The sequence below is a fragment of the Calonectris borealis genome, chromosome 8 (genome assembly GCF_964195595.1).
Source record: "Calonectris borealis chromosome 8, bCalBor7.hap1.2, whole genome shotgun sequence".
NCBI lineage: Eukaryota > Metazoa > Chordata > Aves > Procellariiformes > Procellariidae > Calonectris > Calonectris borealis.
Window position 1 is genome coordinate 29,818,717 of NC_134319.1, and position 24,353 is coordinate 29,843,069.

General features: G+C 40.8%; 1 protein-coding gene across 1 annotated transcript; it reads right to left on the reverse strand.

Moving 5' to 3' along the window:
* Positions 1-5: 5 nt before the first annotated feature.
* LOC142085218 (SUN domain-containing ossification factor-like) lies at positions 6-22,995 on the reverse strand (the record flags this gene model as incomplete). Its single annotated transcript, XM_075157007.1, has 8 exons — positions 22,694-22,995; positions 9,689-9,797; positions 7,283-7,384; positions 7,130-7,168; positions 5,763-5,908; positions 2,303-2,443; positions 1,969-2,119; positions 6-35 (listed from the first exon to the last, which is right to left on the reverse strand). Coding segments are annotated over exons 1-8 (783 nt in total), but the record flags the coding sequence as incomplete, so codon positions are not given.
* Positions 22,996-24,353: the final 1,358 nt, after the last annotated feature.

The following is a 24,353-nucleotide window of genomic DNA, read 5'->3' on the forward strand; positions in this document are numbered from 1 at the left end:
GTAGGGTCAATTTCTCCTGTTTTCTTATAGTCTTTCTGCAAAAGAACAAGCCACCAATTGTGAATATTTTTCAGTACCAACAACAAAAGCAAAAAAAAAAAAAAAGGAGCATGCTCTCATCAAGTCAACAGCAGATGCATCATATGAACCCATGTTAAAAAAGTAGTGCCAAAGTAAGCTCACAAGCCAGAAAAGACACGTGATTAATTCCTCCCAGAATTACAGATTCTTTCACTGAGATGCTGGTAATTTTTGTGGCTAAACTAATACATTTTAAGTAAAACGTAAGCATTCTGTCTCATAAAAAGTCTGCTTTTTCTTCAAAATTTTTGCTTTTCCTCCTTCTAAGGAGAAAAGGTCTCCCTGTAGCAGAAATCTTCAAATATGAATGTTGGTCATGACAGAATTTCAGAGGTCCCCTGGAGTTCCTGAACACCTCAAAAAACAGCAGAATGAGATACTATGTAAAAATGTTTTATTTAATATTTAATGATCAAAGAAATAATGGTTTGACGTTGCCTGACAAAGCAGCAACCCTTTTAAGTTAACCATATGCTATACCATTTCAAGTCTTAAATTATTTGTACAAACACACTTCCAGCACACCCCCAGATGTGCAAAAAGCTTTTGCTAGACATTTCAAGTGTAGAGGTTATTTTGTAGACAACATTTTACAGGTAGTTTCCAGAATGACTGCTTTGTAGGTTGACATTTTCTCTACACTTAAAGCAGGAATTATTTCAGATATAGTCCTATAGCTGAAAGCCCTCAAAAGAACCATTTTGGGCAAAAGTGACAACAGAATTCTTCACATGACTCTACTGCAACAACCCAAAAATACATCCCCACATATATTTAGAAATAAGAGGACTTAAAAAAACCTGTATCTTCCTCTCCCAAGAAAGTACAGGTTATAAGATCCTCCTCGGACTATGACGAAAGTGGTAAGTCAAAAAACTGAGTAAGCAATGCCAAATCATGCTCTGGCTTAACTATGACATCAGGCCAATGCCATAGTTATTTAAATTGCAGTCTTTAAAGCATTAGGTTAAATAAAGAAAATCTTGGCTTTTTTTTTAATAACGGTTTACACCAATTTGTTTGTACTAAGTTCTTTAGAAGACTCTTCCTGACTGTATGTAATTATTTTAAGGCACACTGTACTCTGTTCAATAATCTTGGGAAAAACTTCTTAGTTCTAAAAGAGAGTTATCCAGGTTATTTCTGACAGTTTAAATGTGATCCTAAAATAGCAAAAAATGGTATTGCCATGGCCTTGGTCATTCTTTACCTATTTAAAAAACGTAAGCTTTAGGAAGTGCCTCATAGTAAGAACATAAAAGTAGTCATACAGTTAAGTGTAAAAGACCTGTCTAGCTAAGTATCCCACTTTAACAGTGGCCAAATAAGATACCTAGGAAAGAATGAAAACACACCAAACATTTTGTATTTCCTCCAACTGTCATCTTTACCTCTAGCCATCTGCTTGCTACTCAAGAACTTCCTGACTCAGTCAAGATTCAACCCTCAGACTTCTCTTCTACAAGCTTACCTGGACTGTGCAACTCCCTCCTCCTTTTTTTTTTTTAACACCTGTGTAAAAAAATTCAGCATCCACAGCATCCTGCGGGAAATCCCAGCTTAACTATCCATTACATGAAGAACATTTCTTCTGGATTCTGCTCCAGATAGTTTTATTTGATTTCCCCCAAGTATTTGAAGAGACTTAGCTCAGAAAAACTGTTCTGTGCCAATGAATCAACCTTGCTGCCCTTTTCTTCCAGTTTATTATACCCTTATTGAGATGGCAGTATCAGAACCGCATACAGTGCTCAAAAAGTGAGGGCTGTGCATTTATGCCCTGGCAATCAGAAAAGTGATGGATATCACTCATCTTTAACAATGGTGATAACCTAACAGAGGTCATTATGCTCCTGTGTGTACTGAGTTGATATCAGCACTGCTTACCTCCCTTTTTAAGTTCTCTGAGGCATTCAGGGCAGATTTTTGCTCATCTGCACCCTTTTCAGCTGCTGAAACTTTCGACTCAAACTCAGATTTTGTCTTCTTTCCCTTGCCGTGTGAAGATGATATGTTCTCTATATGTTGACCTGCAAGGCTGAAAATTTTAAGAGTATTAGGACCTATAAAACAATCACATTTTCAAGCCATATGCAATACGAAACACACACACAGAAATATATAGATAAGCAAGCACATGCAAATGTTTGTTGCAAGGCCAGGACAGAAAAGAACAATGACCTTTAAATTATTCAGACTCACAACCTACTTCAATACTCACCTCTCTGGTGGACTGACAAAAGAGGAAGGCTCACTCTGAGGGTCAGCCTCAAGTGTCCCACCAATATCACAGTCAGGTTCTGACTGCTCAGCATCATTAGAGCTGACTACAGGGATATCAGCACAGGAATTTTCTATTGCACTGAAGGGAAAGAAATAACATGCTTTTTACCCTTCTGATAATACAAGTAACCCTAATAATCAACCACATAACTAAAGATATTTGAAAGTTTTAAAAAAGCAACAGTCTCTCAGAAATAATTAAGAAAAGAGGAATGAAGTATGCTATACTTGGGGAACTGCATTCTCAGCTGTACCCATGCAAAAATAGAATTTCCTTTTCCAGCCTGTTTGTCCCAGCAAAGGAACTCAAAGCTAGCTTCTCATCTCCCAGAACTCTCATCTAACATCTTACCGAACACTGCAAAGGATAATTTTTCCCATCATCACTACAGACTAAGAACAGCATCATAGTTACCTGACTGCCAGCAATTTTCTTTTCCCTTTCAACAAAGGAATCAAACACGAGACAGTTCCATCACTAAAAGCTCCTGATGTTCCCAAGTCAATGGGCAGCAGTCAGGACAGAACTTGGCTAAAACTAGAAGAGAAAAGTGGTGGCATAACAATATATAGTAGAGCCAGCCAGACTTCCTTTCCACTAGATTTTTTTTGCTAGTGTAATAAAAGTGAGATAACCCAGCAGACCATTATCCAAGCTGCATCAACAGCCCGAACTAGCTGATCTGCCCACTGCTTTACTTCCTCTCTCCCAGAAAGACTGAACACACTACATCAGACAAATCCTAAGACAAAAAATGAAAAGAAAGCCTCCCTATATACTCTTTAGGAATGATGGAATGGGTGAGGAGAAGATGGACAAATAGTAACTTCTGTGACTTTCTTCCCTTCTCCAGGGGATGACTTTATATTGATCCAGAAAGTTATAAACCAGATCTAAGTAAAAGTCTTTATTCTGCTTCCTAAATTTCAACATAAGCTTTCTTCAACATCAGCAGCAAACTAGGTTAATCCAGTATCATGACACAGAGCTGCAAAAACACAAACAGCACGTCGGCAACTTAAAAGGGGATCTTTTTGGTTCTGACTGCTACAATCATCAACAGAAGCAGCTGTAACAAACACAGGGAGCCAATTTTAGACCTTTCATATGATAAAGTTCCCACGGTATAAAACTAGAAACTCATAGGTATTCCAAACTTTTTGCTATGTCGCAAAAATCTAAAACTCTAGGAATACAAGAATTTATTGGCTACAAACAGGGAGGAGTTTCTCTGAACGCCCCAAAACGCACACGTCTGAGATGCACACAGTTTAGCTCTGCATGTAACACTTTAATGACTGAAGTAAGGTTGACCACTATACTTAAAATTAAAAAGCTCTACATATTCTTAATCTCAGTGGATAGATGACAGTATGAATAATTATCAACTGAATAAAATATGGGACAAGTATGAACTTAAAAATACCCTGATATCAGGGTGTACCTGAACGGTCTTAAGTAACTAATTTTGGCAGAAAGTAAGTAGCACAAGCCTAAAAGCTGTAGTGCTCCCTCTCCTTCGGGTACTTTCATTTGTTAGTAGCTTTGCCTTCATTTTTAAAGTGCATTACCAAGCTCACGTTGCATGGCAGCTGTCTTTACTTGCAGCCAGAAGAGGAGCTCAGATTATTGTTCAAGAAGTTTTCTCCAGATTAGGTCTGGATAGAAAAGCCACAATCAGTGCTGTCCTAAAAAAGATTCATTACAAAGTAAAAATAGTTTGGAATAAAATTACTTCCAGAAGCAATATTTTGACTAAGAGGTCCTGCTGGAATATCAGACTGGTAACACCTAAGGGAGCTGGACTTTGTTACACTGATGGGAATCAGCATCTAAAACAGGAAAAATGCTGTCAAAAGATAAGAAATGCAACTGAGTCTTTTTAAAGATCTTGTTTAACTATGGAGTTGGAATACAGCTGTTCTGGATAGTAGAGTTAATCTGCACAAAAAGAGACCACCTATTATTATTTAAAGCTAAACTGAAGTTTGAAATGATGTATAAATATGCATCTCTCCTATACTCATTCTACCCTTTCTTCCTGCAAATGGTACTAGTGTCAGAACACTACGGCCAAGCGTTAACTAATATATCAGGTGCTCCAAAACAAGTTTCCATTTTCATTTTTTTCATAGTTCGAGTCTTCAGAGTTCATCACTCTAGTATTCCCCAACTATGACAGCAAGACTATTTTCAACAATTACAAGATACCAAGCTGAATGTTCAAAGGAAAGTAAGATCCTGAATCTCCTTCTAAGACCCGACAGCAGTAAGACTTACAATACATTACACAAACAAATCAATACAGTAGTCAACAAAAGCTATAAAAAGAAACACACTAAAATTACATTCCAGTTTTGCTTTATAAAAAACTGTGAATTTGGGAAGCTTGATTTTCAAAGACTTGCAATTGAAAGACACTTATGAAGTACCAAAAGGTGCTTAAGCGTTAACCCTAGCAGACTAGACAAGATCAGTCAGCCGACAAGATTTTCAGACCTTTTCTATAGCAAAGAAACTAAATTCGGTAAACCAGAAAAACTGGACTCTTAAAAAAACAAAACACTAAAGAACAAGAGAAGTCTACTTCATTTTTAACGTGTTCAATTTTTTACCTACCAAAATATTAGATGTTTATCAGCAGACAATCAGAAGAATATATACCCCTTAGCATACATTAAAAAGCCCAGGAGAATTTTGTGAAAAGTACCTAGAAGTATATATACACATGAATTTCCATACTACAGTTCACATTTGATAGCACAGCATTCCACAAAAGAAGGGAAACAAAATTAAGCACATCAACTCTTGAAAACTACCTGCAGCAGAGGTAGCTCTGCAATACACCACTAAGTACCAGAATTACAAACTATCTTGGTTGCATTTACACTAAAATTTGCTATTTCATCAAAAGTCTCTCAATATCAGAACTTACTTAAAACTGCTCTGGTTACAAGTCCTGGAGTAAAGTCCTACAAAGTTCATCCTTCGATGAAAGCAGAGGCCATCACTAAAGCAGCTTTGATGCTCGTGATCACACATGTGAAAGCACATTTGTGAAGGGCAGAAATCCTAACCGTAAAGATCTGAGGGCTTTTATAATATAGATTATCTAGCTCATAAAAGACATTGGATTTTTTCTGTCAAAGCAGCAGCTTAGAAACTGATAATGGCAATACTATGACACTTCAGGCAAGTACACAACTCTTAATCCATGCACTGAGCACGTGATGGCGTATTCCATTAGCATTGACACCATAAACCAAAGTACAGCAAAAGAATGGTGTGTAGCAGTCTAGTCTTATCCCTACTAAACCTGAAGAGGTAAGCCTTTTAACAACATCAGAGTAAGTGATATTCTCTCAAAGACCAAAACAATAAAATAAAAAAAGCTTACTCGGGCTGCGAGACTGGAGGTATCTCTGAGGTAGGTGAACTGGAAATGTTTTCAGTGCTTCCAACTATGCTAGATGAAGCTTCATTTAAATCTACTGAAGGTGGAGTCTCAACTTCAGGCTGGCTTGCTTCACTGATTTCTGTAGTCTGTGAAAACATTACAGATGAACATACGTTTTTTAAAACTTGAATAGGAAAAGCATTCATACAATAACATCTAGTATGGAGTTTTAACAGTTCGGTAGTTTAGATTTCTGTCATCAATAAACCTGAAAACCAGACAGCAAGACAGTTAAGAAATAAATTTTCTTCCTTCATAAACCTAGGTGGTATTCAGTGCTACTCTGGGATAGTTGCAACACTCTTCTACAGTCTGCAATAATAGTGTAAAAATATTAATTGGAGAAGGCATGTGCAACAGCTTCCTCAACCATGCATCTCTATAAAGAGACAGACACAAGAAAACAAGCTTGACTATTTCAGCAACTGAAATAAACGGTTCTACTTGCATGCTCCATTACAATAGAATTTACATTTACTATTTTCATCCTAAGCTTAATTTTGGGGAAGGCTTTCAATTTTGTCACTGCAATGGAGGTCCAAAATGATTTAGAAGTCTATTCCATCTTGTAACTGAACAAAGAGCACTTATCACTGCTGAGAGTCTAGTAGTCTTGAGTCTCATTTATTCTAGTTCTTCAGTTTTCATAAGCTGTCGCACAACATAATCAAAATAAGGCTTTCTGAATCTGGAAGAGTACATAACCACTGAAACAGGTCAGATTAACTCTTGCAGCAATACTATTAAACAATACTAAATATTATTAATACTATTAAATACTATTCAACAAGTGCCTCTTGTCAATAGCTGGATTACTCCAAGTCACCTAACTGAACATGAAGAGGTCTGGAATGTTTTACTATGGATATGTTTTACATATCTAAACCACGCAATATATATTCAGAAGTACATATGTTGTCTTGTAATCTACAAAACCCAAAAATACATATTAAATAAATCATCTATTAACAGTGGGCTTTGTTAGCAGTGGACTTTGTTAAAATTTAACATCGAGTACTGACTTCATGTTATCAATGGCACTTTTTCCACTTTAACAAAGGAAATGAAACTGACAGAAGCCAGGGAGGATCAAAGCTAAAACGGATTGCTACAATCACCGAGTCTGATCTATACAAAAGACCTCAGTGAGAAGGGTTTTTATGTTTTATTTATAAAGAGATATCCACACCTATAACATCGAATTTTAATTTATCTTGGAAAGATTTATTTAGTCAGTACCTACAAATATTAAATTACTCTTATTATTACTTATGCACACGGGAAATGCAAGATCTCTTAGCTCACACGTTTTCTCCTTCATTGGAAACACGAGTCTGACAGCAACCCTATGTGCAAATGAAACGCAATAGATGAGCTTTAGATAACCAAAATGAATGAGACTGAAATCCAAGAAGCACGTGAAGAGTGTATAGAGACAGTGAATGAAATAAAAGTCTTGCCTGGTCAGATTTTGTAAAGTCATCAAGTAGCTCTTCTGCAGAGTAACTCCGTGTACTTGAGTCTGCATGCTCAGACTCCAGTATGGGACCAGCCTCTTCCCCCTAGTATAAAGGTAAAACAACAGTAAGTATGCAGTAACACAGGCCTTCTATTCTAGTAAGAGGAGTTACCTTTGGTACAGACTGAATAATACTACCTTTACAACCACCAAAATGTGAACAAGAATTTAAGCTGCATGAATCTTCAGAGCCGCTGCCTACGTACGTTTAAAATCTCATCTGTACAAAGACTACAGCAAGTTAAAACCATTCAGTTAAATCTTCACAGGAAAGACCATTTTAGCATTGTCTTAAATCATTCAGTTTGTGTTAATCATTCTGCTATGACTTCTCATGTTGACAAATCCTCTGTATCTCCTTGCTGCCCAAAACAGGAGGAAAAAAAAAAAATGATCCTAAGACGACTTGCAACAGAGAACCACTAAAAAAATAACACTCGGCACATTTCAGTTATCAGCAGAACTAGAATAATTTCACAAATCTGCTGTAACCTTTTAAAGCAGCTTTCTCTTTTCCAACTGAAGATTTACAATCAGGTGCAGTGAATTCACAAAGTAAAAAAGAATACACACTTGAGGGGGAAAAAAAGAAGTTTTAAACCCACCAGACTGTAGAACTAACAAGAATTTACTTGGCCCTCAAGCTTTTTTTTTTTAAAGTTGTGACTACACCATATGCAAGTTAGTTTTGAGCAATTCTTTAAAATACAGCAAGAAATCTGATAGAAATTTACACGCCCCTCATTTTATAAGGGCTACCTAAAATCCTGTAGTCAAACACTGGAAGTGCTAGTGTTCAGATCCAAAATGAGCTGCTATGCTATACAAGATTACATGATCATATTAATTTGAGAGAGTTAAAGCATACACTGGAAGAGGAGGAAGTACAAATTTGAGCAGGCAAATCTTAAAGACATCAGCTAAGCAACATTTTTCCCCAAATATTATTAGCTCACATCATAGTCCCTGAGATTAAATAGCATCAATGCCTTGAAGGGACAACTGATCTAAGGAAAACTGATCAAGGGCTGCAAGACTGCTCTTTTTGAGCAGGACATCACCAGCAGCCTAGTTAGGAGTAAAAGACACATGCTTAAGATTTCTCATACGCCCAAGAGATTTTTCTTTAATGAATAAAAAGCACAGTATACTTCATATCTTTGGTTTTAAATTGAGAAATCTGCTTAACAATGCAGCCATGTTACTAGAATGAAGGGAAGAATGTGGCAAAAAAGTAGGAAAACATACACCAGTGGCTTCTTAGTCTCAAACCTTACTTGATCTTTCCAGTTTTATTACATCAGCCATTAAACTCAAGCAGGACTTTTTTCAAGCAGCCAGAAGAATAGGACTGAACGCTATTTGGCCGCACAAGCTGGTAAAAAAATACAGCTACCCTAGATGTTGAAATGCTTAAGAAACCTACAATATTTAAAGTATCTTTTTCTGGTCAGGCAGCTCTCCAGACAACTAGAATGCTCAACACATATTTTCCAGGTTAGATGTGGCATATAAAAGCTTTCTTGGAATGAGGACCATGATTAGCACTACTACTGATTGATGAAGGCAATGGGAAGACCAATAACATTAATACTACCCATGCTTATCATAGGACTGATTCTTTACCTGTGTAAATAAATAAATAAATGAAATTACGATGACTTTTTGATATGACTCAACTGCTTGGGAACTCACTATGAAATTGCATATGCAGAAACCTGTAATGAGTTTATCAGGGTGGGACAATTACACTCAATTTAACCTGAAGTGCTGAATAATGTAAATAAGAAAGGGATAGAATCTTGTTTATTAGCATTTTACATATGTGTTTTAACTTTGTTAATTTTTATTAAACAGGAGGAAAACAAACTGATAAATACTGACTTAATAAAACAATTAATCTTAAATCTTCTATTTAGGATACCAATCATTTGTGCACTGGGTTTTTAACACAACACAGATGCAACCGGCATACTGTGCCCTAGACTTATCCAGGCCATCACCTCTTATCGTGGTCTCTACAAAGCCACATACTATCCCTGATGACCACCTCTTCTAACATCTGGCACCCAAAAAAAGAAAAGAGCGAGTCACCATTACTAGCTTTACTATTTGTTTCCCCACCAGCCAAACCATCCAGCTCTATTGTTGCATAATAGCAACAAACTTGAAGTAAAGGAAAACAAAAACTTGGGAAGATAACATCATGGTTCACAGAACAACTGAGTACATTAAACATTCTGCCCAAGAAGACTCTATGAATCAAAGTGTACGAATCAATTTTTTTTTTTTTTATTTAATATCAAGTCAGACTGAGTAGCTAATTAACATGGTTTATTCAGCATACCTTTTCCTGGACATTTTCATCATCATTTGCCAGGGCACAAGCATCACCTGAAGCATATTGCACTGCCGATGAAAGACTGTCTTTACAAAAGACATGCCAAATGGGAAGCCTATGTAAAAAAAAAGAAACACAAAAAAACCAAAAAAAAAAAACAGAGCGTCAAAGTCTTGATTTAAAATGAATAAATAATATTTTAAAATTCCCTCAGCATTGATTCCCTCAACCTTTTTTCAGTTGTTCCCATGAGGTACCTGAAAAATAAAAATACACATGTACAGTTCATAGATACACATTTATCAAAACTATTGGAGGACTTAACTTTAAGAAATGATAACAGAAAACGTACTACAAATTTACCACTTCCAAAAGACAAAAGTATCAGCAAAAGTTATTGGGGTGATACCACGTCACAAAATGGAAGCTGACACAAATTAGTTAAGTTAGTGCAAGTTAGAAAGACTTTGAATCAACTATATCCTTCGTCATAAAGTAATGGTACATCTTTAGCAATGATTATTACTAAGCAAAAACTATAGCCACAGATTAAAATAAATAAAGCTCCTTGTTTCCCTGTACAGACCATACCTGAGAAAATTCTGTATGGTCAGCATATCAAGCACATTTAAGAGAATTAGAGAAAATAAGTATATTAAACAAAAAGCCCATGCAAAAAACAATGAAAATGTAGAGACAAATAGCAAACCAGGTGCTCGTTTTAGCTAAACCTCCATAGAGATTTGGTTTGTACTTGCAGTTCTGAACAATTTTGCTTCTCAGTAGAAACGGGTTTGTTTCTGTAGAAAAGCAGCCAACGTCTATACAAACACTTGCATCAGAACAGCATCTTTTGTTGCTTATCATGCATGGCCCCATCACATCCTAGATAACACTTGTACAGCAAACCACTAGGCTTGGAGGCCCAAAGGCCAGCAAAGGTCTTCATGCAGACTTCGAGTAAGTGTAGCAAAATGCTATGCAAATTGAGGTTTTAATGGAGTTTTCAACTATACTTGAACATCAGAGCCACCTGCCACTTTAAAGCCAAACACTTTTCCAGGAAATACTGTTTACATGACAGCCAGGTGATCAGTATGACCCCGTGTGAATGCACACAAACATCACACTGTGCCCCCAAAAAAGGGCCTCCTCTTCCCAAGAGGAGACAGGTCTATAGCAGATCTTTAAGCATACAAGAAATCTGAACACAGCAACCTTCTGACGTAAGTTTTGAAAACTAAAACATAGCCTTAACAGTCAGTCATAATAGTAAGAATATTAGTAGGTCAGGATTTGCTCACACAACTGCCATCAGTCTAGTGTTGTCTGAAAAACTTGAAGATCACCTTTATTGGAAAGTATATGCAGCGTAGATTCCTCCACCGAGGAGGAACCTGTGCTGCAACAGACCACAGCCAAGAACTAAATTTTAAAAACAGTTTCATACATACACACACACACATATATATAGATACACAGAGGGAGCACTACTTCTCCAGGTTGCAGGCAATCATAAAATTGGGTTTTTGTTGTAGAGCCATAAACCTATTGCTCCTCTTCCACCCGCATCAGCAGGGAGTGTTAGCAAGGCACTAGCCACTCTAAATCCCAGGTGTCTTACCTCCAGAAGAGCAGAAGACAGCAGACAACGGGGATCTGACATACTATTCTGGAGATGGGCAAATAAGGTGTCCGAGGTCTGTCTCAGCCCCACTGCACCTCAGTAATTCCTCTTATCTTTGAGGTAACAGCTTTCCCCTAAACTAAATGGAAGCCCTCAAGTCAAGTAGAAGCAGCTGCAGTTACTGGAAACTAAAGCACTGAATACAAGGGTATGAAAACACTTATAACAACATACTGTAGCGGGTACAAAGTCTCACATCTCAGTTAAGTTGAAAATGAGGTGTATGCATTCTCACACATCTTAAATTCCCACCCCATCATGTAGTTACTTGTTTGTATTAATTAATTTTTTCATCAAACCTCTGTCTTATCCTAAGCACAGGACATACATTTAAGAGATTGAATGAGATGTTACCAAACTTTTACAGCCTTACTTCCTAGCTCTCACTTGGAAAAATTAGTTATGCAAATACTTCAAGTCATTTATTTTTCTGAAAAGTGGTTTCAATCATTTCATGGAGAAATTTTCTCATGCTCTTAATTCCAGTACCTCTGGCTCTCTCCTTCAAGCTATAGTGACTCCCTGGTTCTTCATAAAAATACAAGAGAAAGATCAAAAATTATACAGAACATACTGTAGCTCATTCCACCCTGTTATTATACATGCACACAAATGTTATTTCCTATTTTGCTTACACTAAGGGGGGGATCTTCAGTGAGCTGTACAGAGCAACATTAAGTCCCTTAACGTAGAAAACAAAAGATATCATTGGCTGTGAATCAGCATTTTAAAACACAAGGTGTATTTTCACAACCGCATTAATAACTACTTTAGCACTTGCAGTCACGAAAAGCACTTAGCACAAAAGGCCTACATTTCTTGCTTTAATATACTGATACTTTTAACGCAACAAATCATACTTTTTTAGAGCATGAATGCAGCTTTTAGAAGAATGCAGTTTGACAGCTCATAGATTTAAGCTATTCTGACATTATCTGTCCCCAATATGCAATTTGCTTATTTTCAGATATTCTTCTCAATCTACTCCCCAGCTCAAACATGATGCCTCAAGTCTCCCAAGAGCCCTCTAAGCAAGGGAAGGGACTGAGAATTCCTTTTGTGTATGTATGCATGCACCCATGGGAAAACCTGAGCCCCGCTGCAACAGAGGATGTGGCAGGCAGGATACATCATTCAACTGCTGTCATCAAGCTCTGACAGAGCATTAAGAACACAAATCCACAGAATGCAAGGCCACGTGAGACCAGTCATTCTGTGAGAAGTCAAATTAATCACCTTATCAGGACTTCCGCTACTTTCTTTTCTTCTGTCTTTCAGCATTCTGCACATTGATTCAACAGGCTTCTTTAGCCACAGCTGATAAATGATATAAGCCCATAATATGCAAATTTGCCAAATGGCATAGCACCTCTGTTAAGCATTTCTCTATGTGCAGAAAGATAGCAAACGTGAAAACTTAAGTGTTCATTTACTGATAACAGAACTCCCCTTGAATTTAGTGAACTTGCACAGTATGTCCAGTGAAAGCACAGCAGCTTCTGCATCCTTCTACATCCTTCCCTTTCTCATGACAAAAAAGTAGTATTTTAATTCTGACTTGGAAGCAAGCAGATCTAATGCCCAAATAGTACTGGAGATAAGTCACTAGATATACTATCTCAGGTACAAGGTATATCTTCAAATGACATAACAGTGTAGAAATACTTCAAGAGATTGTTCCAAACACATAGCCAACAGTTAGTGACTTACATGGATAGAGAAGTTTTCAATAGTACCATTTTTGCTACATATGACTTAAAACAGCAGCTGCTATTAAATCTCATAAAGAACAAAGAAACTTAAGTATGAGTCTTCTAGTATCATTATTAATGTAGTTTAAAAGCTATTTTGTCTAATAGGCCATGAATTTTTCAGCTTGATATGCACAAACCCAAAAGCAAAAGCTGCAAGCCCAGACACAGAAGGGAGTGGAGGAATCTTTACTCTTCACAGAGCAGGCACATACTGTGGTTCTCTACTGAATCAGAAAGTCTGCTCACCCCTATCTGAATGGTACAGTACACTTACTGCTATACACATTGGCTATAGTCTACTGATGGCTGTTAGGCTTTTGAAAAGGAACGCACTGCAATTCAAAAGTGCAGGTGGTTTTGAAATTGCAGTAGGTTTCATGTGAAAGACCGTCCAGTTCTAATTTGGCTCAAACTCTTTAAGTAATTGTGAAAGAGGCTGCAGAAGACTATCAGAGATAGTGAAGCTATTGATAACTGTTTTGACAAGCATAAAAATCAAGTAGAAAGTAAACAACTGGTAAGAAAAATTAATCATACAAGTTACAGTTGACAAAAAAAATCCAAATTAGCAAAATCTGAAAGTAAGAGCAGTTTTTCCACAATTCGATCTTCCCAGAGAAAAACAGCCTAAGCTTTCCTTTCCAAAGACTTCATACAAAAAAACCTGACACTCACACAAGATTCAGTTCAAACACATCTGTCCTCTAAATGATTCAAGGGTTTTCTTAAATTCTCCCCAAACAAGACCTATTTCTGGACACCAGAGAGGGAAGCAGTTCAAAACAGTTTACAGTTGACACCTGCAAGACAGAGTAATTTTAAGCAAAGGGAAAATAAAAGGAAACTATCACCAGCATACCGATCACCAAGCCCTCCTTGAATGCATGGAGAACAGTCTCTCTCCAGGATGGTCACTGACATTTTCTGCACCTCTCGGAGGGTTGTATTACCAACAGGTGCAGATGCACCAATGCCCAACAGCTAAGAGGGAGAATGGAGATGTCACCGTCCCTGCCGTGTGACACTTCTCTACTGAAAATATTCATAGGATCAGTTCAGGATAGGCCTGTGCAAGAGAAGGCAGGTGGGTTTTGGACCCAGAGGGCAGAGAGGCCAGCAGAGCAGGCCTATGAATAGGGGAGAGGCACCTAGTTGTTGGTTGAAGCTTACCTTCTTGACTACAGAGTAATTTATTTTGGATTAATCAGGTAAAAAATGAGAGAAGCTGCGAAACGGTGAGAAAGGCAGGAAAATATCTTTTGCTTTGAACAAATCCTACAGGTCTGTGACTGCTATCACTAGCTTGTCAAAGAGAAAGAAGGCTCTGTAAGAACACAGAGCTCAGCAGATCCACAAGCAGACTCTCAAGTCAGCAGTAATCTGCCTTCTAGCCACTGGTAATGCAGAAAAAACAGCAAAAGGAGGGAATCCTCTCCCCAGTAACTTAGTGGAATCCATCTTTCTCTCAGAACAGTTCAGCAAGAGGGACTCGCATTTAAAAGGGCCCACAGAACAAAATAAATCTCTCAGAAAATGAGAGCTGGGCTTTTAGGACAGCAACATTATTTCAACCAGTCAGAGGAGGAAAGCGATTTGCAAGGCACTGACTGCTTCAGCACAATCTCCCCCGACACAACACTCATTTCTGCACGTGAAGTGGAAATAAGTGTTGATAAATGCAATGAAGAACCATTAATCTTCCTTAATGCTAGTTAAAAGTACAAAACAAAACAAAAACCACAACATTCCTTTAAAAGCCATTTATTACTACAGAAGAGCAGCATGCATTACCAAGATAATTTTAAAAGTTATGATGGATCTTTACGGGAGAAAAAAGCTGAAGACTAAAATCTACAGATCTAGACTAAGCAAGGATGCTGCCAGCAAGGCACTGACACCATCTCATTTCCTACCACTATCCACTAACTTGATTCATGTGCTAAAAAAAAAAAACACAACTGAAATCGGAGTTTTTTTGCAAATCCTTTACCAATCCATTGTATTTTGCAATTAATTTAGGTTTTTAACATCTTGCCCACTCTGTGCAAAGAATGTGTTCTGCAAACTGTCTCCTAACTGGAATGTGACAAAAAAGACAGTTACTTCACTTATTCAGAGGAGCCCAACACAAAGATACTTCTGACAATACTGAATTTCATAGCTTCAGACAATGACATTCCAACCATCAGTTTAAAATATGGCTTTCAGCATTTTAAATGCATCAGAATGCAAAGACTGCAAAACAAGGTTACAGTTGTACTATATACCTTATCAGATTTACTGCCTGAAGGTGTAGTCCTGCATCCCACCTTCAACCACACATTTCTCTGCACCCTCTGATCTGATCTTGAGATTGTGGACGCATGCCAGTAACTTCTGAGGGGGGGAAGAAAGCTAGCTTTGAGCTACTGTATACTCAGACATAAAAAACCAAGAAGATAGAGGGAGAACATACCATTTATCCATGACTGTCCACTGTTGACCTAAGTTCAACAACGGAAATCAAGGCCGAGGACTAACAGCAGAAAACCTCTTCATTCTCTTCTTACAGTGCTACCAATATTTCTCTCATCCTTTCCTAGAAAAGGCTGCTGAGATAACAGCCACCTTCACAGCATTATGATTGTATATTGTTTTGGTACAGTGCCATAATAGACAACAGCCTATATTAGATGCATGCTGCAACGTAACGCTAAAACACATACCTCTCACTCCTTTCTCGAAAGGAGTATCCAGGTACCCTATTTCAGGCACTTAGAGCAGGACAGAAGTCACAAACCCTAGCCCTCAAACAGTGCCCATTTGTAAGTGCTCAAAGGAACAGGCAGTTCCTAGTGATTCTTGGTAACAGACTTCTGTAATACTGCACTGAAGATTGCAGCTTAAGAGAATCTCCCTGCATTGTCAAACTCCAGTTATCTTTAATGCAAGAGTTTGGGGAAAAGAACACATTCTGGAAAAATACAATAAAACCTGATACCACAAAGACTACAGGAAAATAGTGGAATAGCCATGAACCGTGATTAAACTTTAAGGCCTTTAGAGTCTATAGTAATATCTAAATTACACATCTTTCAAGATTTCCCTCATTGCTTAAATTCATAAGCTTGTCTGCACAGGTACGATACTGCAGGCCTACTACAGGTAGGCTCAGAATCATCGTCAGCTGCTTTGCACCAACTCCCCATGCTTAAAACTCGCTGTAAATGTAACACAGCTTAACATAGTGCCAAGGAGTGGAATTTTAGCATAAATTTAGCAACATGAATTTTGCCCGAGCTCATTGCAAAGCTGCTATCACCTAACTCCCAGACGTTTTATAATGTATTTTTAATAAACGTCTTGCCTTTAAAGGACTTCAACAATATCTTGATTGCCATTGCAAAATTCATCCAAGCCAAGAAGGTTCCTTTGAGCACTTAAGCTAATTTTGAACTGTTGGAACCTTGTGCTAATATTCCAATCCAGTTTAAGTCATTTATACCAATATTTTCACTCACCCGAGCAAAAGTTCTTTGCACTGGCTTTGGGATCAGTCTGTCTGTTACACCAGCTCACTATTTTCACCAATAATTACAAGAAAGTTTTTAGACTTGCAGTTCTATATTACCGTGTTCTCAGCCAAAAGTTTTCAAACTCAGAAATAACACCCTCTTCAGGCAGAGGGTTGTTAGCACCTCCAAGTGTTAACTTTAAAAGACATTGTACATCCTCCCCTCGAAAGAAGCACAGATTTTACCAAAAGCTAGATTAGTACTGAAAACTAAAAACAAGAAAGGCAAAAAAGCCGAAAAGTAAAATACTCACAGCGATAAGAACATAAAGGTGAAAAAGAACTAACAACAGGTTAGAGAAAGACATTTCAGAAAGAGTCGAAATAAGTGCTGAAGTAAGACACAACTCTTTGCAACAGGCAGGGTCTTCTACATCAACGCAGCAAGTTCATGAGAGGGTACATGCCACTTTAGTACATCACTTGCATAACAGACAAACAAATTTGAAGTTTCCAGGACAAATCTTTTAGAAGATACTGAATGAAAGCACTTCGCTCATTTTCAAATAATTTTAGAAGGTAAATATTCAATAATTGATTGAGCCAAGCATTTGTTTTGCATAAGACACCAGAGCCCCTGCTTGCCGGCTATAAGCTAGGCATATTCATAGTTGATTTTTAAGAGTCCAAGAGTTCCAAAGCAGCTTTTGTCCCAAGCTTAACTATAGAGCAAAGACACTTCCAAACAAGATACTCCATATCTAGGAACATACTCTTCATTCTGAAATCTGATGCCTGGAACAAAAGTTTTGATTATATGAACAGCACCGAGATCACTTAATTTCTTCCTGCCATAAAATGCACACACAGAGCACTTATTTTGTTATCGGCCTTCTGAAGATATTTAAGTGACTACACAAAAGGAGAAGCACCAGGTAAAATTCTGAGCCCCAGTACAAGCGAGTTACACCAGCAATGCAGATCATTAGGGCAGTCTCCTGTAAACATTATACTCTGCAGAAAAGAGGATTTCTACGATGAGGTGTGTTACACTGGAACGCAAGCCTCTCCCCAACTTCACCACTCTGTTTACAATAATACCTTTCTGTTATTAATATTCTCAAGGCTTAAGCCAAAAGTTAGGGCCAATAAATGTTCAATTAGCAAAACCTCTACTTCTGTGATCTCAAATCCGGCTTGCATAGCTTTTGCCTGCGCAGGACAGGAGCGGCAAAATAAACACTGGTGATGTTATCACACTGCCAATATAGCACTGTTTTTTCAGAGCTCTTCTTGCATTACAGAAGCTCTAAACAAGCACACCTTCAAAAATGTAGAAGACTAATGCAAACCAAAACTAGAAATATTTTCTCTCATTAAAATTCACATAAATCTTCACATTTAATGTTATGGGGAGGAATACAAAGCAACATCAAAATCTACCACCTTCCAATGTACTTGTATCTAGGCATTATTCCTGGCTATGCCACTGACCCAATCTGACCTTTACAATTTTCAGGATACACTCTCATGATGGATTTCAGAGTCAGAGCTACTAGACTAGGGGCTTTCCATTGGAAACAGCACATCTTGCCGCCCAGTCGCTTTGATATAAGCCTTACTTTACTGATGCAGCATTCTCACAATGTAACTACAACTAAAGAATCCTGATGTGCACATGCACTTAATCCCCATCTTTCTTTTACTCGTAGTTGTAAAACCGAGGATGATAAAAGAGTTCATAAAAGCTAAGTAGATCAGGATGTGCAAAGCACTTTCTGGGATAGAATGAATCACAGAAAAACAAATTAGTGTATGCATGATTTCTTTGTTAAACTCATAGCTAACACTTTGAAAGTGCAGCTTATGGCAGGCAAAAGCTGATGTCGAACAATTTATACAGGTTACTGTTCAAACAAATGTCACAGCTAGTCTCAGTTCGGATAGTACTAGTATCCCTATAAGCTTCTAAATCTACTCCACTTATTCAGCTCTGGATATTGTCAAACTATGTAGCACTACAAGTTTTAAAAGTATTTTTTACGTTATGATCATCCACACAAAAGGATTAACTGAAGCATAAAAAAAATGTTTGTAAATTCAGGACAACAGGAGTCATTTGTCACATACAGTCAAAGCTCCAGTCTGCACAGATGTGTATTATTTTTAGAACACTACATTCCTAAGCCTTACCTCCATCAAAAGTATTTCTCTAAAACCATGCAGCCATCCCACTCTTTTGAATTACATGTGTATTGGGTTTGCGTGGCAAGGTTTTGGTACCGGGGGCTACAGGGGTGTCTTCTGTGAGAAGCTGCTAGAAGCTTCCCCCATGTCCGACAGAGCCAATGCCAGCCGGCTCCAAGATGGACCCACCGCTGGCCAAGGCCGAGCCCATCAGCAACAGTGGTAGCGCCTCTGTGATAACACAGTTAAGAAGGGGGGGAAAAAAACCTGGGCAATTGCAGCCAGAGAGCGGAGTGAGAATATGCAAGAGAAACAACTCTGCGGACACCAAGATCAGTGAAGGAGGGGGCGGAGGTGCTGGAGCACAGATTCCCCTGCAGCCGGTGGTAAAGACCATGGTGAGGCAGGCTGTCCCCCTGCAGCCCACGGAGGTCCAGGGTGGAGCAGATATCCACCTGCAGCCCGTGCAGGACCCCACGCTGGAGCAGGTGGATGTGCCCGAAGGAGGCTGTGACCCCATGGGAAGCCCATGCTAGAGCAGGCTCCTGGCAGGACCTGTGGAGAGAGGAGCCCAGGCTGGAGCAGGTTTGCTGGCAGGACTTGGGACCCCGTGGGAGACCCACGCTGGAGCAGTCTGTTCCTGAAGGACTGCACCCCGTGGGAAGGACTCACATTGGAGAAGTTCATGTCTTCCATGGGAGGGACCCCATGCTGGAGCAGGGGAAGAATGTGAAGAGTCCTCCCCGAGGAGGAAGGAGCAGCAGAGACTATGTGTGATGAACTGACTGCAACCCCCATTCCCTGTCCCCCTGCGCCGCTGGGGGTAGAGGAGGACGTAAAGAAATCGGGAGTGAAGTTGAGCCCGGGAAGAAGGCAGGGGTGGGGGGAAGGTGTTCTTAAGATTTGGTTTTAGTTCTCATTACGCTGCTCTGATTTGATTAGTAGTAAACTAAACTAATTTCCCCAAGTAGAGTCTGTTTTGCCCGTGACGGTAATTGCTGAGTGATCTCCCTGTCCTTATCTCGACCCACAAGCTTTTCGTTGTATTTTCTCTCCCCTGTCCAGCTGAGGAGGGGAGTGATAGAGCGGCTCGGTGGGCACCTGGTGTCCAGCCAGGGTCAGCCTACCACAACTTGGAACAACCTCGCTGGCTCAGGTTTGTCAGAGAGCTGTGTGTGTTCCATGCACAGTTTGCTTCAGAAAGCTCAAGTACCGGTAACTCTCTGATCCTGCACTCCCACAGAGCACCACATTGCCTCTATTGAAAAGACACCGGCTAACAAATCCCGAAACAGAAGCTTCTGGGGTTTTTGTACATTTCCTAATACACAGTTGCATTTTTAACTTACAGGAAGAGATCTTTTTAAACAGTTTCCAGTTAAACTGTTAAATCAATCTTTTTTTTTCTCCACTTGATTTTTACCAATTGATATTTCTCCATTGGACCACCTTCTTTAGGCAAGCTTTAAAATGCATGATGGGAGATAAAAAAACCTTCCCATTTTAAGCTTAGTTTCATGGAAGAAAGTAGTAACTGTCTATCCAGAAATAAAACAAAGTCCAGGTTTTAAAAAAAAAAAAAAGATACACAGTCCAAGTAGCCCTGAGAGTATTCTTTCAGCAATTGTTTTGTGTTGGTTTTTTCTCTGCTTTTTTAATTTGATCATCTGTTGACCACTACTGTCATCTGTAAGAAAAGAGCTTCTCCTTTGAAGATTACATTTCAAGATAACTAAATTTAAAAAGCCAACATTTATAACACAAAGCCTTCCATTTACTATTTAAAGTTTCTTAACTGCTTACGTGAACAAGGTTGTCGATTTTCTTTTTAGGAAAAAGTTAAATACATCACAACCTATCACGTTACGTAGTCCAGGAACAAGGCAGGAATTAATAGACTTCAAGACTTTCCAATTACAAATCTGACACAGCTACTGAAATTAAAGTAAGCCGCAACACCAGCCTGCAAACGGAGGATTTTAAATTCTCTAATGTGAATTTATGTTTGGACAACAGAGACTAGGGAACTAGAGTCATACCCCTCACAACATTTAAATTAATCTACGGGTTCTTTAATCAAAAGCAGCCAGAGTGAGCAGGGTGAACACACAGTCTGAAATTTTTTTTTTTTTTAAATAGCAAAAGGTTTGGGATACTGTAATGCAAACTCTGAGATCAGTTAAGACACTGCTTGAAAGAGTAAGAAAAAACTCGGCTCAATTTTTCAATTTAAATATACCCAAGATGAACGCAGAAGTTGTCTGAGCTTTACAGAACAAGTATATTATTTCAACAAGTTAGTTGAAGATGGACTTTATCAATATGGACTAGATGCCTGAACTTTTTCTTAAACCAGTCTCGTTAAAACAGCAGACTAAGAACACAACAAACAATGACTCTGACCATCTATGTACCATTAAGCTGATAACACCTTTGTTAACGAATTACCTCGAGACAAAAGCAGGTTATCAGCCTTCAAGACGCAGTAAGAAAGAAACAAAAACTGTCTTCCTAATAAGAATCCTAACAAGTAGAACCTTCCGTGAGAAAAAACTTAATTGTCCAACAAGTAAAAGAAAAGCTTCCAGGAGACATTTACAGGTTCACAGCTCACTTAACCTGCGTGGCTAGGAGCTTTATTTTTTAAAAAATTTTGCTAAATGTAAACACGGCAACAGAGTTTTCAAGCACCTTTTAGACTCACCGTTTTGTCTCCTAAAAATAAAAATGTTATGACACGAGCCAAATTTGCTCCAGGATTGTCCGAATCCAGTAATGCAAGTGTCAGGGCTAGATTTGCAACTCACTCTGTACGGAGAGGTGCCTGGGCTCCCCTTTCTCCGTCCAGCTAGAATCAATTGTGAGACAACCCAGAACTTCAAGACTATTTCAATTTTTTTTCTTTTTTTTTTTTTAAGTAGACTATTTAAACAATTTACAGGAAATGTATTAAAATAATACCCAGGTACACAATTATCTTTAACAACTGCTGCTGTTCAGTTTTCAATATTTGCAGTTTGCTGTTCAAACTGGCTAGCATTTCTCAAACAGTGAGTCACAGAGTTCAGAGGAAGCTAAAGTTTAAGAAGCTTACAACTTACCACGCAGAAATATATTCTCCTAATATTTGTGTTCTAACAAATGTCACATTTTAAGGAAGTTTGAAAACAAAGTAAACACAAGATGCTGGAACAAGGTATAGCTAAGGTAACCACTACAGAAAACACTCTCAAAGACATAATCAATGCACAAATGAAAGGGCTCATGGGCTTTATTTTAACAGGACTGCACCCAGCCACAGAAAATCGGTGTCAAGAACAAGGCATCGTGATCTTTCAGAGAACCCAGCCAGAGTTCAGCCTGAAACTGGGCAAGCAAGCAAGCCTTCCAGTTTAAAGAGCAGAGTGGCAACAAAATACATACAGAGATGTACTGCGTAACTTTGAACCGCTGGTATTCGAGGACTAACTCCACACCTGACACCGCTTGTTTTCACGAACGCAGCAAATGATTATTATTCACAGCAGCGGGAATTACCCTCCCCTAAGCTGTTACCTGCCTTTCCCTTAACGCAACCCCGCGCGCTGCCAGCACAATTACACATTCTTATTTTTCCAAAGGGAAGCATCTTTCCTCCCCTAATGGCACCATCTCCACCTCCACCTCCCGCTCTCGGCATCCCGACCAGGGCGCTCTCCCCGCCGGGGCAGAAGACGGCTCCCCAGCCGGGGCAGCAGGAGCGGCCCGGGGGCCCCGGGCTGCCGGGAAGCGTGGCAGCGGCAGGGCTGAGGGCTCTTCTCCCCGAGCGGCAGGACACCCCCGCCGCCGGGAGGCCTCGGAGGAGTCTCCCCGCCGGGAGGGCGAGGGCCCGTGGCGCGGCCGGGACTCACCAGAGAACGGCGCAGAGGAAGAGGCAGGAGCCCAGGGCCAGCAGCCGGCGGGGCGGCTCCCTCATCGTCTCCCCCGTCTACCTGCCGCGGCCGGGAAGAGGCGGCGCATCCTCCCCGGCAGAGGGACAGCGGGAGAAGCGCGGGCGGCGGCGGCGGCCGCTGAGGAGGAACGACCGTTGGAGGGGCCCCTCCCCCGCGCGGCGCGAGCGCGGCTCCGACGCAACGCGACACACGGCGGCGCGAGCACGGCCGTTACTGCCCGCCGGACCGGGCTCCTCCCCCCCGCCCCTTATCCCTTCACGCGCTGAGCTGGAAGGATACGCGTCACCCTCCCCGCGACTTCGCCGTGCCCCCTCGCTCCGCCGCCACCAATGGCCTGCGTACCTAGGGGTGGCCCCGCCCCCCAGTTCCAGTTGCCAGCGCAGATTGGCTTCTCCCCTCCAGGGCGGCGGCGAATCAAGAGAGCGGCCTTCTCTTTCCCCGCCCCTCCAAGGACCCCTCTGAAGTGTCCGCGTGAAACAAGCCGTTAAAGGGAAATCGCCGTAGTAATAAATGACGGCTGACAGCAAACCCCGGGGCCGCAGGGCGCGCCAGGAACGTCATTACCTCCGGGGCGAGGGACATTTTGATGAACGGCGCTCCGACATGCCTTTTTTTTTAAATTTTTTTTTGATCAGGCTTCTCTGCGGGCTGCTCCACAGAGCCGAGCACTGATTGGTGTCGGCTGAGGCCCCCAACGGAAAACCGTCGCGGAGTGGGCAGGGGAACGCCATCTCCCGGCCGGCGGGGCGGGGCGGGGCGCGCGGGGGCTGCTGGGAGCTGTAGTTCCGGGCGGGAGGGCGGTGCGGCGGGGTCTGCTGCCGCGCGCGGGTCCCCGCCGGCCATTTTGCAGGCGGCCTGAGGGGCCCGTGAGGGGCAGTCGGGCTCGGGCTTGGGCTTCACCCGCTGGCAGCTCGGCCCGTGTTTATAGGCACAAGGGGTGCCAGAGAAGCGTTTAAGTTGTTTTTGTGCATATTTATTTATTGTAGGAGCAAGAGCCGAGCCAGGGTTTGCCCGGCAGCCAGCCCAGCGCGTTCTGAGACCCTTACGGGGAGCCGTGCCGGGGAGCCGGCAGCCTGGCCAAGCCCTGCTGGCCTAGCTTCTCTCCCCAGCCCCGCAGGTGCCTGCACAGACCTTCCCCGTTTCCCTCCTCTGGCCTTCCCTCCGACAGCTGGGGCTGGGGGAGCGCTTCTGGGAGATGCTGAGGGGAATACAGGCCAGGCAGCCGTGGGCACCCGCTCCCAATGCGGGACAGAAGGGAGTTGCCTTCCCTGGAACTGGCACATTTGGGTAGACTGGGAGAACTACACGACGGTTATTATCAAAACATTAGGGATTTTGTAGATAGCCAGGCCTAAATCTGCCCATCCGAAGCATGGTGCTGTAAGGTGGGCTTCACGCTGAGCTGCGGTAGCCAAGAAAACCATCCTTGCAGCTTACTTTGACAAAAAATCAGGGCTCCTGCTGCCGCAGCGCGATCGGAGCTGCAGCGAGCAGCAACGCGCGCCACTCTCCCAGCCCGCAGGGCGTTACGACAGCCCTGAAAGGCACAGGTGGATTAGTCAGAGCGCGCCGCGTTGGAAACACGCACATGTCAGGACTCTGAACGAGGAAGCACGGC